At 39.4% G+C, this 18,292-nt stretch overlaps 1 protein-coding gene across 2 annotated transcripts in view; it reads left to right on the plus strand.

The window, feature by feature from the left end:
• The window catches only part of LOC141437871 (alpha-1,3-mannosyl-glycoprotein 4-beta-N-acetylglucosaminyltransferase A-like), a 51,537-nt gene that overhangs the window by 21,968 nt on the left and 11,277 nt on the right, over positions 1–18,292 (plus strand). For both annotated transcript variants that reach the window (XM_074101438.1, XM_074101430.1), the window contains 8 exons: positions 1,148–1,260; positions 2,474–2,585; positions 7,856–8,064; positions 9,294–9,406; positions 9,884–10,112; positions 14,807–15,019; positions 16,924–17,031; positions 17,240–17,436. In XM_074101438.1, the coding sequence (XP_073957539.1) occupies positions 1,148–1,260; positions 2,474–2,585; positions 7,856–8,064; positions 9,294–9,406; positions 9,884–10,112; positions 14,807–15,019; positions 16,924–17,031; positions 17,240–17,436 (1,294 nt within the window). The remainder of the gene's footprint in view (positions 1–1,147; positions 1,261–2,473; positions 2,586–7,855; positions 8,065–9,293; positions 9,407–9,883; positions 10,113–14,806; positions 15,020–16,923; positions 17,032–17,239; positions 17,437–18,292) is intronic.

Raw genomic sequence — 18,292 nt, forward strand, 5'->3', positions numbered from 1 at the left:
TGATATTTTTTTAATTAAATAAAACCGCAAACTTTACGATGATACTCGTACGTACTTTTTTCAGCGGTCAATGATGAAAGAAGTTCAAAATATTGGAAAGTTTAATCCGTCGCTTTGTTGGAATCACTATAATTACGAATACCTACCTTTATATTTTATTACTTGAGAAAAGATCCCTCTGAGACTACTTAACGTTAGGAAGCTTGTAGCCTACACTTTGATAAAAAAAGAGAAAATATTATTTCGTATTCCTTCAGTTCTTACCATAGCCAATATAAAGTATTTTATAATAAAAATATTCCAAGCAAAAATATATTTACAATTATATATTAAAGTTACAACATAAATTAAAAAAAAAACTATCGATATGTCGAGAACATCGATAAAAAGCGGTGCTCTCTCCCTACAATCTGTCAATAGCCGCACGCAAAGTTCCGGGCCCTACTAATTATTATCATTTTAATACTAACTTTTTCGCTGACTGTACTTTTTGTTGACTATACTTGCATTGTCAACCGGGCGAATATTCAGCGTTTTTGCAGCGTTTTTTTTGTCATTGGTGTCTTCGCAGGTGTTATTAAAAGAGGTTATGCCCAGGGTTGTTTTTTTATGAAAATTGAAGACAATACTGATGCTGAATTTGGCGTGATTAAAATTCTTGTGACTTGTCTTCCCGTTGTGTTATATATAACGCTAATGATGTAAAGTTTGTCCGCGAAGTCAATACGCTCGAATATTTGCCCAACTAAACTATACTTGGTTTGGATAGGTATTTAATTCAATGTAAACAAACTTCGGCTGCCAGATTTAGTACATTCAAGGTTTTTAAACATTTTACTTATCTATCATTGTAATACAAACTAGACTAGTATACCTACACACAGAAATGTAAATGTTTAGATAGTTTAATGGGGGAATTTCAATATTTAAGACACTAATTGACGTTGTTTTGTTTACATTTAGTTAAACACCTATCCAAAACAAGTATAGTTTAGTTGGCAATGCAAGTCAACAAAAAGTACAGTCAGCGAATAAGTTTGTACTAAAGTGATTTTTTTACCAAATGCTTTTTAGTTAAATGGATAGGTAGATACGATACGAGTACATATATAGACAAATAGATAAAAAAAATATTTCTTCTTCTCAGCACGTCTGACCCGTGAAGAGGACATGGAGCAGAAGCTGGCAGAGATGCAGGTCCACCTCCAGTTCCTGGACTCCCTGTACCGCGCGCGACAAGCCGAAGTCATGAACCTACAGGTTTGTAACCATCACCTTCAGCCAGAAGACTTCCACTGCTGAACAAAGGCCTCCCCCTTAGAACGCCACAATGAACGACAACTCGCCACTTGCTTCTACCAGTTTCCCGCAACTCTCTTGATGTTCGATCCACCTAGTGGGAGGCCTGCCAACGCTTTGTCCTCCAGTTCGTGGTCGCCACTCGAGCACTTTTCTCCCCCAACGGTTATCTGTTTGTCGAGCGATGTGGCCCGCCCATTGTCACTTCAACTTGCGTATTTTTTCAGCTATGTCGATGACTTCTTCGACAAATTTCCGTGTTCCGGATTCTATCGCGCAAAGAAACTCCAAGTACAGCTCTCTCCTTAGCTCGTTGCGTGACTGAGCCCCTCCAAGTCCAAGAGTAACCTTACCACAGTATAATACGACCGTGTAGGTTAAATCTCCGGTTGGGCCAGATGTTTGTATGAATACACGAATGTTTTTTCTCGAGTCCCTGGATGTTTTATATTATTATGTATTTATCTTACTAGAGTTTACCCGAATATATATTGATTCAAGACTCTTTTTTTATTCGAGTGGATGGCGAACGAGCAAGTGGGTCTCCTGATGGTAAGAGATCACGACCGCCCATAGACACCTGCAACACCAGGGGGATTGCAGATGCGTTGCCAACCTAGAGGCCTAAGATGGGATACCTCAAGTGCTAAGTGCCTCAAGTGTCTCTTGTTTCAAATCTCTCAACTCTTCTTGGGTCGGGGGTTAAAAATAGTAAGGGGCTGTTTCACTATCCATTGATTAAATTTAGCTGACGGATAAATGTGATGCCTTCTCTGTTTGTTTTGTTCGAATAGACGGAGACGGCACCACATTCGTCCCTCAAATAAAATTTATCAATGAGTGGTAAAACAGCCCCTTAATCTCTCCTTTTTCCAAATTAATTATTGAAACTTTTTTTAACCCCCGACCCAAGAAGAGTTGAGAGATTTGAAACAAGAGAGACTTGAACCTTAATCTGGTGACAAACAAAATAATCTGATATTGACATGCTGGTGGCCAGAATCCTCTCTCCAGGAGGGAACTCCTCAATGGTTAATAGCGTTAACTTGAAATTTGGTGCAGAAATGTAGTATAGAATGACACTGCAAGTACAGTCATAAAAAGTACAGTTAGCAAAAAGGCTTATAATTAAAAATGAAATTTTTAACGCAAACAAATTTTCCTTATATTCCAGACGAAACTAATCTCAAATCAGGGCAACAACACTCCGGAGCAAATAGAAAAGGTTATGGGCCCACCGCCCACATTGACGCCGGAAGTTCTGACGCTTCTCAAGAACCTAACTGGTAAGCTATTTATTATATTAAAAAAGGTGTTTCCATACAAAAGGTACCGTAACCGAAAGACCAATAGGGTATAGGTAGTACCACGAGAATTGAAGTAAATGATTTGATTATATACACAGCTACATGAAGAACTCCTCTTTTCTGAATTAGAGGGCTCGGGCCGTAGTTCCCACGTGGGCCAAGTCCGGATTGGGAACTTCACACATACCATTGAAATGAACTTTGAAATGAAACATGAAACATTGAAATGACTTCACAGGTGTGTCCAGGTTTCCTCGCGATGTTTCCCTTCACCGTAAAGCTCGTGGTAAATTTCAAATGTAATTTCGCACATGAATTTCGAAAAAGTCAGGGGTGCGGGCCGGGGTTTGAACCCTCGAACCTCTGCTTGAGAGGCGATAGGTCAAACCACTAAGCCATCACGGCTTTTTTCTTCATTGGCATTTGGCACTAACTTGGTACCTAGAACAAAGGATTTGATTCTTCGGCAATTTGTACAGAAACAACTTTTTAATTACTGTATCATTGATCATTCTATTGTGTTGACTTAGAAGTTTGTTTTTCTACTGCTCCAAGCAGCAGAGCTGTGTGTGTATACCACCAGCTGGATAGCTCCAATTTCTTGAGAAAAAGTTTCTTGACAGACATATAACAAAGTGATGCAATAAGGGATTCGCTTAACCTTTTAACTACGGCACTCTACGTTTTTCATCATCATCCTCGTCTCAGCCGAAAGACATCCACTGCTGGACATAAGTAGGTCTCCAACAAGGGTCTCCACTCAGACCGGTCTTGTGCTTTCCGTATCCAACGCGATCCCGCGATCTTAACCAGGTCGTCGCTCCATCTTTGACGACCAGATGGCCTAGTGGTTAGAGAACCTGACTACGGAGCTTGAGGTCCCGGGTTCGATTCCCGTGTCGGGGCAGATATTTGTATGAAAAATACGAATGTTTGTTCTCGGGTCTTGGGTGTTTAATATGTATTTAAGTATGTATCTATCTATATAATTATATTTATCCGTTGCTTAGTACCCATAACTAACACAAGCTTTGCTAAGCTTACTTTGGGACTAGCTTAATTGGTGTGAATTGTCCCGTGATATTTATTATTATTTATTTATTTATTTAAGAAGCCGTGGTGGCCTAGTGGTTTGACCTATCGCCTCTCAAGCAGAGGGTCGTGGGTTCAAACCCCGGCTCGCACCTCTGAGTTTTTCGAAATTCATGTGCGGAGTTACATTTGAAATTTACCACGAGCTTTGCGGTGAAGGAAAACATCGTTAGGAAACCTGCACAAACCTGCGAAGCAATTCAATGGTGCGTGTGAAGTTCCCAATCCGCACTGGGCCCGCGTGGGAACTATGGCCCAAGCCCTCTTGTTCTGAGAGGAGGCCTCTGCCCAGCAGTGGGACGTATATAGGCTGGGATGGATTTATTTATTATCTTGTTGGAGGCCTACCGACAGCTCGTCTCCCGGTCCGCGGACGCCATTCGAGGAACTTCTGACCCCATCGGCCATCAGTCCTGCGAGCAATGTGCCCCGCCCATTGCCACTTCAGTTTCGCAATTCTTCGGGCTATGTCGGTAACCTTAGTTCTACTGCGGACAATATCATCATTTCGGACGTTCGTTGGTCTATGACTCTACGTTTTTAAGGAGGCCTTATTGCGCTCGCATCGTTTAACGTTAACGCTGTCTAAACCCTAGTTCGAACCCGCAAGAAAATGCAAGTTGTAATTCATTGCGGCGCTATATTGAGCACTTTAACCTAGTTCGTTTTTCTGCCTCGCAATGTCATGCAAATTGCTCGATTTTTCTTGCAAGTCTAAATTGAGCTTTAAGCAGCGTTTCCACCAGAGATGTGTTAGGGTATATTGCGAAGAATATGTTTTTCATTAACCAATAGAAACGCTACGTTTACCTCGCCTGTTTATACTATTATTCAACAGGCCGCGTCGGCTAGCGTAGGCCCAGAAGCTTTCCATTGACAGTTAATTACTTAATCCCATCATAGTTCCATCGCAATTAGGAGTCGCCATAAGACAGGCAGCGTAACGAGATATTAAGTGCGTAAACAACACGTTCAAGGTTTCGTGTATAAACAAGCTGTATACTGTATGTATACAAAAATAGGGGTTTTCACAGAAACCTGTACCTTTTCTTTCGAATGTATTTATTTTTTTGTGACGCCCAATACCGAGGGTTTTTTTTATTCTACTGAATGGCAAACGAGCAAGTGGGTCTCCCGATGGTAAGAGATCAGAGTCACAAAACAAACATTTTTGATTGGGATATTTCTTTAAACCATCGGAATCGATTGTGCTTTCAATTCTGAGCAGGAAAAACCTTTTTTTTTGCCAAAATTGAAAAAAAAAGAATGGGTACAGCTGTATCAACTTTATACAGCTCTAAGACCCTCTCAAGCCATGAATGAGGCACCGAATCATAGGCCTTCTCATTCGATCGGCGGGTTTGAAGGTGCGGTCGAAAGTACCTTGGGCGCCGTAGAAAGAAGAGTGACACCGCAAACAGGACTTGGTTAAATAAAAAAAAAAAAATCTCGTATCAAGGTTGTGTATTACCTCGTTCGCTTACAATGCTTTTTGGAAGACAAATCAGGAAAGTGCTCAAATCATGAGCCAGGGGCACGTCTTCATACGGCAGGTCAGTACCAATCACCTGCTTGCCCGAAGAACGCATCTAAAAACGGTAATACCGTGAACTGCTTCAACTTTGCCCTCTGGCCCAACATTGCCTGATTCAATTTAGAGTCGATAACTAGCACCCTTCTAAGTTTTTAAACTTTTATCCCCCCCGTAATAATAATTCCCGTGTAGATAAAAGTTTAAAACCTATAAGAGTGTTAAGTTATCGACTAAATCGAATCAGGCAATGTTAGGGCCAGAAGGCAAAGTTGAAGCAGTTTACGGTACCAGATTTCGGGTGTTACAGAACCGTCTGCTCGCTTGTTTGCTATTTACAGCGTGTATTTTTTATTCTACCTCGAACTTTAAGGGTAATTAGTGAAGGCCCTAATAATCACATTTTATTATGTTATAGTAAAAAAAAATGACTTAAGTATTATTTTCCTTACAAAATTAATTAGCACGCAATGTATCTTCTTCTCTTTTAAAATATGGCTTTTTTGTCCTAATTAATAGGACAATTTCGCCAGTGTCAAGGTAAACTCTCTTTGAGAGGGACGTTGTACGGTGATTGTAGTTTTTGCAACTTGATAGTAAAATTCCAGAAACCACGTGGAGACCACTTGCGCATTAAAAAATGTTAGACACGAGAGCAATATAGAATTTTGGGATCACTGTTCACTGTTAAGGTTAATCGCCGCATAAAACACTATGAAAATTATACTTCAACTAGCCAAAGAAACAGAAATAGCAAAATTAGATATTGTCTACATCCGCCATCTTCGAATGCTACAAATCGAAACCACGCAATGTATCACTACGTGATACTGCTTTGTTTTTATTCAAAGCGTCGCACTTGTTGACGTGACAGCTGTCACAGAACGTTTCTCTCTCGTATCAAATTATTGTACGCATTACATTGCTGCTCCAAATTATTTCAAAAATTTACGCTCTGGTAGTTAATTTTAAATCAACAATTTATTTCGATATCGGTTCACAGCACTTAAATCTTCGTCTGGTTACAGTTTGAGGTAGTATCAAAAATACATGCTGTATATATTACATTAAAAAAAACATCAGGCGCTGGCCTATTTATTTATTTTTTTACTAGCCTACAATAGTGTCCCACTGCTGGGCAAAGGCCTCTCCTCTTGATCTCCACACCTCCTGGGTCAGCGCAATGTCAGGCCAATCCCTTGCATACGCGTCTAAGTCGTCCCGCCATCTCCTTTTCGGTCTGCCTCGCCGTCGACGGCCGTGCTCCGGTGCCCACCAAGTGACTGTGTGAGCCCACCTCTGTGGGTGCATGCGACAGACGTGTCCTATCCAGTCCCACTTCAGCTTAGCAGTCTCTTTCCCAACGTCGGCTATACGTGTTTTTGAGCGCAGCGTAGCCTATTTATATTAAAAAAAAACAATCCTTCTGCCATGTCTATTCAATAGACATAGAGCTTATATTTCGCTCGCAAAAAAGAATAGACCGCACGGAGAGACTACTGCGTACATTATAAAGTGTCAATTGTTCATTGTACAAATAGAAGGTTGTTGTGTATTGCCTCCTTAACATAAATACAAATGCGTCACACTTCCCTTTTCTTCATTATGCAAAGTGGGTGATGTCACTGGCCTTCTAGAATCCATTGTCCAAAGCACGGTTTACATGTACGAGAACAAACGCTGTGTAGCATTTGACATAAACCCCCTTGCAAGAAAACGGGCACCTACGGTTTTATCATTTATTGTCACTCAACATAATATATGTCACTGACATTTCCACGTTACGTTGTCACGAGCCTACTCGTTACCACGGCCACTGTAATGTGGTCGAAAAGTCGAGGTGAATATCACTATGATTGGTTTTTTGGAGTCTTTTTTGATTTTTTATTTCAACTCCAAATTTGTTACTTTTACGGTACTAACGAAAATAAAACGTTCGTTAGGTTTCACGGGATGACCGTAAAAGTAACAAATTTGGAGTTGATATAAAAAATACAAAAAGACTCCATAAAACCAATCATAATTTTGATTGCTTAATAGCGACATCTCTTGCTCGGGTGAGCGGTTAGTTCCGAAGGAATGTTGACGTCTCTCGATGAGAGCTAAAAATATAGATGTCGCTAGTGTCGCTGCTTAAGTGGCTAGTAAAGGAAAAAGCAGGCTGAAATGTGTGGGGCATGGGAGAAATTTGTGTCTAGACTCCTGTCCAGTGGCGGTGTAGGGGTTATAGCACGCAGCACGGAATGCTGGAGACCTAGGTTCGATTCCCAGCGCTGGTCTCTTTTTCTGGGTTTTTCTGTGTCCTCGTTTTTTAACCCCCGACGCAAAAAGAGGGGTGGTATAAGTTTGACCGCTATGTGTGTCTGTGCGTCTGTCTGTGGCACCGTAGCTCTTAAACGGGTGGACCGATTTGAACGCGGTTTCTTCTATTTCAAATCAAGTTTTATAGTGATGGTACTTAGACATGTTTCATCAAAATCGGTTTAGCCGTTTTTGAGATATTAAACTTTGACACAAAGGGGATTTTCCAGCTTTTTTTTGGTTAGGTTAGTAATAATAATTAAAAATCATGAATGCTTCAACAACATTAATTGTCACGTTGGTGAATAAAGGTCTGGTCTTTCAGGAACGCGAGCAGCATCCGGCGTGGACCCTAAGAACCTGCAGTTCCAGCACCTCCCCTTCATCTACCAGCTGATGCCGCATCTCCTGGATGACCCGCATAGCCTCAAGCCAGCGTACCACATGAAGGGGCCCCGGCAACTGGCCGAGATTGTGGTCGGCATACCAACTGTCAAGAGGGACAAGGAGAGCTACTTACTGGTCACACTCACGGTAGGTATTTAAGGCCTTTAATGGCGGATAAATGGCCTAGATTAGACCTCTGAAAAAATGTGTGAAAACAACAAACACACAAATCGCGCCTGGGGGCCTACCATGACCTTTTCATAAACGATCCAAACGCAGAGCAGTTCTAACTGAATGTTTTAAAAAGGATACAGGTGTCTTACTCTAATCTCTATTTTTGACTATCCTATTTAGGGTTCCGGAGCCAAAATGGCAAAAACGGAACCCTTATAGTTTCGTCAAGTCTGTCTGTCTGTCCGTCCGTATGTCACAGGCATTTTACTCGAAAACTACAAGATGTTTATCAATGAAATTTAGAGTACAGATGTCTTGTCAAATCCGCTACTTAGTTTTGTAGTTAATTTTTTTAACTCTCATCAACGTGTGGCACATAGTTCGACAGCTCTTTTGAAAAGATAGTAAGGTTTCTCAGTCCTTTGAAAAGATAGTAAGTGTTAGAACGCACATAATATTACTTGATTTTTTTCGTAATGTCTACGGAACCCTATCTTGGGCGTGTCCGACACGCTCTTGGCCGGTTTTTCTAGTAGTTGCAACAGCTCTTTATAGATATCCGAAGTTTACAATACATGTCATTAATTTGACGTAAACTAATTAAGTCCATAAAGTGTAGTAATACAGTCAGTTCAAAAGCTTGTGAGCAATAATTTGTAAAAACTGAACACGCTTCTATACCGTTAACAATAGAGTCGTGTTCAGAAAGTTTTGATCAAAATTTTGCTCACAAGTTTATGAACTCGACTGTATTATGTATTTGATATAAAACTTCACTTAATAAATACGGTGGTTGATGGAGTACGCCAATGTTCTAAAATGCAATGTTTTGCAGGTGGTAAGACCTTGTGGAAGGTGCCCGGATTGCTACCATCATCTTGCTCGCTAATCCTGCCGTGAAGCAGCAGTGCTTGCACTGTGTTTCGGCGTGGAGAGTAAGACAGCCGGCGAAATTACTGGCACTTGAGGTATCCCATCTTAGGCCTCTAAGTTGGCAACGCATCTGCAATACCCCTGGTGTTGCAGGTGTTTATGGGCGGTGGTGATCTCTTACCATCAGGAGACCCACTTGCTCGTTTGCCATCCAGTCGAATAAAAAAAAAGACCTTTTCCAAAGACCGATTTGCAATCTTTATCGCCGGGTTCTGTACTCTTGGAATTTACAACGAGATTTACCATTTTTATAATGCATTTTCTTCCAGCATCTAATAACCGGGATGACGGAGGCAGACCTCAATGACACGATGATCATGGTCATGGTGGGGGAATCGGACCTGGAGTTCGTCATCAACACAGCCAGACAGATAGAGACCATGTAAGTGTGGTATGTATGGTATGGTAGTGGTATATGGTGTAGTATGGTAGTATATAGTAGTGCGGTATTACTATTGTGTTGGTGTGTAATGTTTGACATGTCTTTTTCTCTCTGAAACCATTTAGTTTTCAGAATTGTTAAAAAAAAAAACCTAACCTTACCTATACAGTTCTACAGGTGACCATTTAAAAAAATATGAAAAATGTATGGTTTCAGCGGGAAAAGATATTATGACAAACAATCATTATTACCAACGTTACATTATGACTTATAAAATTATGGCAGTCGAAAGGATTCCTGTTCTTTATGCAAGGTTCCAAAGATGGTAGCAGCGTTCCCTCCTAAACAGCTAAGCAAATTTTTGTTACGGGACGTCTACTAACCTTTTCTTTATTTCTTCACAAAGCTTCATACCTCTAGGACCCCACGAAACAAGGGTTTCAAAATTAAACTCAAATGTATTCTTACTTATTTCAGGTTCCCGAAAGAGGTTGAAAGCGGCCTCATAGAAGTACTGTCACCATCACCATCATACTACCCTGACTTCGACAGCATAGAGCCCACCCTGGGTGACTCAGTCAAGCGGATGAAGTGGAGGACCAAACAGAATCTGGACACCATATACCTGATGGCGTACGCTCAGAGTAGAGGGACTTTCTACCTCATGCTGGAAGATGATGTCATTGCCAAGAAAAACTTTATGGTGGTATGTTAAGCCATGATTTTATAAGTACTATACTTTGGTCCTACGGCGGGCAAAAAAACAGACATTGACGTTAAGTGCTTACCACCAGTGTTCACCAATCTTTTGTGGTGAGATTCAAAAATTATCAGTAAGGTCAATGTGGGCAAGACCGTCTATAAGGCAAGTCCGTCAACACGTTATAACTTTTGAATTTGAAAGCGGTTCCTGCTTTAGCGTCCAGTATATAAAGCAGTTTGTCGCGCTTGTTCCCTCACTCTAAAACAGATGGCGCTGTGACAACGAACTTCAGAGCAATCCGCCTAAACAAGTAATTGCATGTATGGAACTCGAAATGATAGTGCGACGGTCTCTGCTAACAAAATTGTTAAAAATAGTTCGTGACAAGATTTTGCACCAGAAAGTAACTACAGAAGTAATATAAGAACCAGCTATCTTTATTCTGTGTTTAATTTATCAGAAATTGGTTTACTTTTGTAATTATACGTACCATCATTTATCACAATAAAATTTCGTTAAGTTGGAAAGTCCGTCTACTATGTACAAGGCAAGTCCGTCATATGCCGGACTTCCCTTGAATCAGAAGTTACCAACTGTTTTTACGATTTCACTATTATTACGATTTCATAAGGCATTTTGATCTTGAAACTAGTACGGAAATGTGTCCCTCACCCTCAGCACTATGCTGTGGCACTATGTCACCGAAAATATAAATTAAAAATACCTATCAAATAAATAAATAATCAAATAAATATTAGCCCCAAACTAAGCAAAGCTTGCACTATCAGTGCTAGGTGACCCTCTTTGATCTCAGTAAATTAAAAATTAAACTATTAAAATACATTTTAAAATTTCAATTGATCCTTTATTTGGGAAACCTTATAAATAAGTAAGTACTTATTATATATTTTTTTGCCAAAAAAGGTTTACCACCCCATTTACGTAATATATGCCGGACTTGCCTTTGAAAAAGAAAAATTGTGTTTATTCCGAATCTAAACCTTATGTTAGCACGTTTAAAGTACACTTTTCATTGTCTTGTTTAATTTTTTTTAAGGATTCGAATACAAACATATAAGCACCCATAGTATGGCCGATATCATTACTAGACGGACTTACCTTAAACTACACGGGAAGTCCGTCTACTCGCCGAATTTTAGAAAATACTATTTTTTTGCTTGATTTGTGAATAAAATGATCTGTCTCTATAGCTTAACTATTATTTATGAAATTCTTCATCGTATGCAAGTACAATTGTTAACGCAGGTGAATAATTAACGCAGCTAGATCACTCCGAGGTAAAAAAAAAATGAAGTATGCCGGTCTTGGCCACATTGACCTTACATAAACTATTCGATCTGGTATTTACAATTGAAATTTCGGGATTTTACAAAATTCCCGTGGGAAATCCCAAAATTTATTTCGTAATCTTCATTGGGGTGTTGTGTTAAGAACAACTATCCTGTGGGAATATTTGAATAAAAGTAGCCTATGTGTTATTTCAGACATCCAGCTATATACATACCAAATTTCATGACTCTAAGCCCAGCGTAATCTGCGCGCGGCAATGAATGGGTAAAGAGCTTTACAGACTGCAATGCAGGATAATGAATAGATTTCTTTTTCCCTGAATGGCAACACCAGCATAGATAATAGGATCGCTCGTTTTTGGCTCGAAATTCGAACTTGTGATTTTATTTTGCTTATTATACAAAATGTACCCACCCAATATCATATTTTCTTAAGTTTTTCGCGATTCCCAAGGTCGAAGAATCGAATTGCTTTAAAATTCCAGAGAAATAATGCGTTGTTTGGGAGAAACGTGTCAAAATGGTGTCGAAGAGCGCCATCCTGCTCTGTCTCGTTTTTTTTTGGCGGTTTACTTTTATATCAATAATTAGTGAATGGGAAAATATCATATCATTAATATTAATAATATATTATACAAACATTTAACATAAAATCAACTTTAATTACGTCGAGATTCCAGATTTTGGTACTTATGAGGGTCAAAGTTCTTAGAAATTCAAAAACTGAGCAAACTATCTTCTATCTCTAGGTTATTAGTTTTATTTTATCATTTCAAAACAGTGTCTATTCTATTCACATCAATACATCGCTGAATTCGACAATTGTACACCCACTAAGAAACGTACTTTGCCCACTTGTCCTTAGGGGTCTCTTCGACGGCCTTTTGGAACGCAGCCACTGACAGTAGTCTACGGAGAAGCGATACGTATTGTTTTGTTTCGCCGCTCACATAATACCTTCGTTGATTGTCAATTTTTCGCCTGCCCTGGGAACACACTATAGTGTTTACCAGGGCCATGTTTAAATCATTAGATCCAGTAAAATTGCAATTCTGGGAGTCTATATACCGATGGGAATTTCCAAAACTTACATCCTTGTTATGGCGTTGCATTATAAACAACAGTTCCAAATTTCATGACTTCATCCCCAGGGAATTTGAGATTTTATTCCTATCCCGTTCCTCTGAGTTTTTCGAAATTCATGTGTGGAATTACATCTGAAATTTACCACGAGCTTTGCGGTGAAGGAAAACATCGTGAGGAAACCTGCACAAACCTGCGAAGCAATTCAATGGTGCGTGTGAAGTTCCCAATCCGCACTGGGCCCGCGTGGGAACTATGGCCCAAGCCCTCTTGTTCTGAGAGGAGGCCTGTGCCCAGCAGTGGGACGTATATAGGCTGGGATGATGATGATGATTCCTATCCCGTGGGAATATCGGGATAAAAAGCCTATCTGTTATTCCAGACGGCCAGCTTTCATATCAAATTTCATCCAAATCCGTCCACGTTTCAGCGTGAAAGAGTAACAGACATACATGCGCAAATACAAAATCCGCATTCGTAATATTAAAAAAAAAAGTAGCTTTTATGGACATTTTTTTCCGCACAGCTTTTAAGAAACTTGTGATTCGTTTTATTGCAACTTAGCGAAGGTTAAATATAGCGAATGCGAAATACTTTGATATCGTCGGAGATTACAAATCGTCGATTATACTGCGTAACTAACATTTTCCATAAGGTATAAATTCCAGTGTCAGAACAGTACAATGTCAGTACTGTTAGTGCAGTGAAATTTACACCTTATGGAAAATGCTAATTACGCGGTATTGCAGTATCACCGACGAAATCCGCGTAAGTAGCTTTTTAATACCGCGTATCTGACAGACAATGCCTATTTAGTAGTACTAGTTGTTCTAGAAACTTGAAATTTTGCATGAATAAGGTCTTAAGCGCAGCGAATTCGCAATTACGTTTTCGACTTTTACTTTCAAATTAGTTGAATCTAAACTAATATGTAGATAAAACCAACGACTGTAATAGTACATTGTGTCTTAAGGGCGGTAAACAAGGAATTACGAACGAGAGTCTATTAGAAGCCCGATGTCGAAGACTGAGGGCTTTAATGAGTCAATGTTTGTAATTCTAGTACCGCCCGTGCGACATACAATGTTTTTCATCACATTTGCGAGTAAAATTGTATATTTATAAAAGAACAACTATTATTTTTTCAATAATTGACGATACCGCTGACTACGCTCTTGGCAGCGCCAGCTCCGCGCCCCCCTTCCCCCACAGCATGTGCATGCGCCCGACGTGCGCGCGCCGCGCTCCTGCACGCCATGCAGTAACAAACTCATTTACCGACCTTGGGCTTCATGACAAGAAAATTAGTACGGGCGAGGCTTTATTTGGGGGTTGCAACACAAAGGTAGCCTGCATGTTACGACACTGTTTACGAGCAAGTGTGATGAAAATTTTTAATTGGATACGCGGTATTTACTACCACACCATAGTAGATAAGCGAATTTGCACTGTCCCCGACGGTATTATTTCCACTGCATTTCATTGTATGTTTTCTTATTTTACTATCTAGGCTATATTTTATTACAATGCATAAGCGATTGAGCAAAATTATAAACCATAGCGTACTAGCAAGCGATTTTGTTTGTGTTAGCGAGTCCTATTCCTAAATTCGAAATTGGAACTCCGTGTCACATCGTCCCTCTCACTCTCCTATTAAATACTCTTAGCGTGAGCGGGACGGCGCGATGCGAAATTCCAACATTGATATACAATTAGATTTGTCAAAACCATCGTAGTGGCATATGGTATATAATGTGTCAAAATGGCATCCGCGAAACAAAGGGATTGATGGTTTTTATTATTTTTAATAAAAGGAATATCAAATGAAAAAAAATGAAAAATAATAATAAGCCCACCCATTCTACTTTATGCTGCCTTTTTAAATAATATTTTTTTATTTAAAATAAAAAAAAACTCAAATCCATTAAAAAATTCCAAGAATGTATGTACTGTACTTCGTTTTTTTTGAGCATTAGAAAGAAGGTAAGCGATCTTGATGTGTCTTTTTATTGAAAAACAATTTTAAAATATAAGTCACGGCTAATGTAACAATTAGCAAGGACATATGATCATTGACATACTTTTGGTATCATAATAAATAATAGTTACTGTTTTTTAAAAACGTTTATCAATAAAAAGACTTCATGATTGTTTACCCTTTTTGTAATGCTAAAAAAACGAAGTATAGTGGGCGTGCTAGACATTCAGGCAATTTTTTCCTGTTCAGTTTTTTTTCAAAACCTATAAAATAAGGCGATCAGATTTTTTGTTATATCTTGTGTTAAAATTATACTTTGTTTGCAGGACATCAAGTACTTCACTGCTTCGACGACCATCAAAACCCCGGGCTGGTTCTTTATAGAATATTGCGTGTTTGGCGGCATAGGGAAGCTCTTTAGAAGCTCCGACCTGGTTCACTTTATAACCTACGTACAGCTGTTTTACAACAACATGCCGATCGACTGGCTACTAGAAAGCTATTTGGCTGATCGAGTCTGTAGTATTTATAAGACATCGGTAGTATTTGGTTACATTATATTATATTATTTCACGGGACAATTCACACCAATTGATCTAGTCCCAAAGTAAGCTTAGCAAAGCTTGTGTTATGGGTACTAAGCAACGGATGAATATAATTATATGGATATATACATACTTAAATGCATATTAAACACGCAAGACCCGAGAACAAACATTCGTATTTTTCATACAAATATCTGCCCCAACGCGGGAATCGAACCCGGGACCTCAAGCTTCGTAGTCAGGTTCTCTAACCACTAGGCCACCTGGTCGTACATTATTACAGTAACCAGCAATAAATATTACTCATCGGTCTTGGGAAAAAGACAACAGGGATGACGACTGGGTTAAAAATATAGTTCAATTTGGTCCGATGGAAAAATATGGGACACGTATTTTTGGTTAATCAATTTTATTAACCTTTTCCACTCCAACGACTTATATATACGTACCGCCGGTTCCACGCCATCGCCATATACATATATATAGTCCATTACTACAATGCAAAAGTAACCATCGTTAAATTGTGTTAAGGTTCAATTTCAGACATTGCAATGTAGAAGCCTGGCGTATGGGTGATGTCTTTTGTATTTGACGTGGTTAAAAATCGACAAAGGTATAGATCATCAAACATCCGGAGTGGGAGCTTGTGACGTCGATATTAGGTAAAAATCATACCATATAGTGACTTCACTCGACTCGACTCGGCTCGACTTCTAAGCTCTGTATTCTAGCCATTTTTTGTTTGTCAAACAGAAGAAAAAATACGTATTCAATATTTTTTAATTATCTAACTGACAGACTAAACACTTTTTTTTGTCCACTAGCCTATTGGCTGTTCACGACGATTTCCGAACACTGGCCACCGTCCATCAATCATAGTATTTATTAAGTGACGTTTTATATCAAATAAATACTGCACCTTTACGGACTTAATTAGTTTACGTCAAATTAATGGCATGTAAACTTCGGATATCTATAGAGAGCTGTTGCAACTACTAGAAAAAGGATAGTTCCCTCATTTTCCTAAAGACGCCATCGTACAAGTTAAAGTTTTGGGGGGTTTCAACAACTCTTTATTATATATTTTCATCTGAATGCGTCCGTACTGCACCTGTACAACGACTGACAGCCGTCTCACAAGTAGTGTGTCAACGCTCTACGAAGCCGAAATTAGCCGAGTCTCTTTCCAAAGAACGATGTGCGATCTTTATGGCCGGGTGCTGTATTTTTTTATTATGAGAGAGAGGAAACGAGCGAGCGGGTTATCTGATGGGAGGCAATCACCACCACCCATGATTGCATGAGTACCAACTACTCAAGGAGAGTCATTGGTCAATACATTTAACATTTATGGTATAACCTAACCAACAAAACATTGAAAAATCCCCGACTTTGTCACCTCAAAGTTCAATACCTCAGAAACGGCTAAACCGATTTTGATGAAACTAACAACCATCGCTAGAAAACTTGATTTCAAATAAAAAAACCGCATTCAAATCGGTCCACCCGTTTAAGAGCTACGGTGCCACAGACAGACACACATAGCGGTCAAACTTGTAACACTCCTCTTTTTGCTCTTCTTTCAATATCTTATCCCTATCCCGTGGGAATATCGGGATGAAATATGAATACCTGAGGGCACAATATTTGACCCACTCTACATACAGTCAAGGGCAAAGATATCGACACGGCCAAATTCACAAAAATATGTATACACGACTTTATGCACTTAACATTAAGACCGTGTATACATATTTTTGCAACTTTGGCCGTGTCGATATATTTGCCCTTGACTACAAAATTACCTATTAGGTACCTACTGCATACATTTGAGGGCCAGATTTTTTCCCGTTCAGTATATTATTGCAGGAACTTAGCCCATTGTACTTTATTTACAGAAAGAATGCGCCAAAAGCAAGACAGAACTACGACCGAAATACAAATCATCGCTCTTCCAACATATAGGTTTATATTCGTCGTTAAAAGGCAAGATACAAAAAGTACAGGTAAGTTTAGTATATATTTCTTTTTTATCAAGCTTTTATTAAACTTGCCCTGTTCGTTTATTTATTTATATGGGTCAAATATCTGCCCCGGCCGGGAATCGAACCCGGGACCTCAAGCTTCGTAGTCAGGTTCTCTAACCACGTGGCCATCAAGTCGTCCATATATGCGTCGGTGGCAGTGAATGCGTTAATAAACATTGTTTTCCAGGACTCCCGTTTCGGCAAGCTTCCTGCCTTCTACCCCCACGATAACCCCCCTCTGGAGTCGATCAAGACAGACATAGAGGAGAAAGCCGACCACTACCTTCGAGAGGCGTACGAAGGAAAAACTTTCTTTTGGGGCATGAAACCCAAGAAGGGGAATACCATCGAGTTCACGTTCCAAAAGCCGATATTACTTGAAAGGTAACCACTGTAATTTATGGTGTTCCTGCTTTGGTTATAAATGTCATATAACGTTATAATATAAAACAAGAAAAAATTGTCCAACACTTTATAACTTTTTCCAAAAATTACCGTAAAAGTTGTCATTATTCTTTACATATCAGAAGGTGAAATGCATAGTTTATGGTCAGCGAAAAATTAAAAAGTTAAAAAGATTGCAGGCGCGCTAGCTCGACAATAATGAATTAGCGCGCCTGCAATCAGTCAAATTTTTTTTTAAAGTTAAAAAGGCCATGGAAATGTTGGCACAAGTCGTATACAGCCAAGTCTAATGGCCGGTATCAGATACTTTGTTGGAACTCCGGACTTTTCCTATTGGGTCTGAAATAGCTTGTGGTGTTTTCGATGGAAAAATACACCTGCAGTTTATTTTTAATGAAAAAAGGCTCCCAACACAAGAAAAATATTGGAATAAAATAAAATTTTATAATATATTTTGAGAAAAAGTTTATTCTATTTCAGAATTATTCACCATTTTTGAGAAAAGCTTTATATTAGTCTCGGCTGGAATAGCAATTGCTGGCTTCGTATTAGTTAAACTCGTACTCAGCCATCAATTGACTACTTCCAGGCCACGCCAATAATCTACTATTGTTACAAATTGCTAGATGTTTAAACGCTCCCACGTTGGTATAAAATGTTTTATAATACCATATATTATATACCACTTGCCGTGACCAGCGACTCCGTCCGCGTTGATTTCGTTTATAGCTATCCCGCGGGTACTATGCAATTTTCCGGGATAAAAACTATTCTGTGTCCTTCTCCAGGACTCAAACTCTCCGTATACCGAATTTCATTTCTTAGGAACCATGTC

The sequence above is a fragment of the Choristoneura fumiferana genome, chromosome Z (genome assembly GCF_025370935.1).
Source record: "Choristoneura fumiferana chromosome Z, NRCan_CFum_1, whole genome shotgun sequence".
NCBI lineage: Eukaryota > Metazoa > Arthropoda > Insecta > Lepidoptera > Tortricidae > Choristoneura > Choristoneura fumiferana.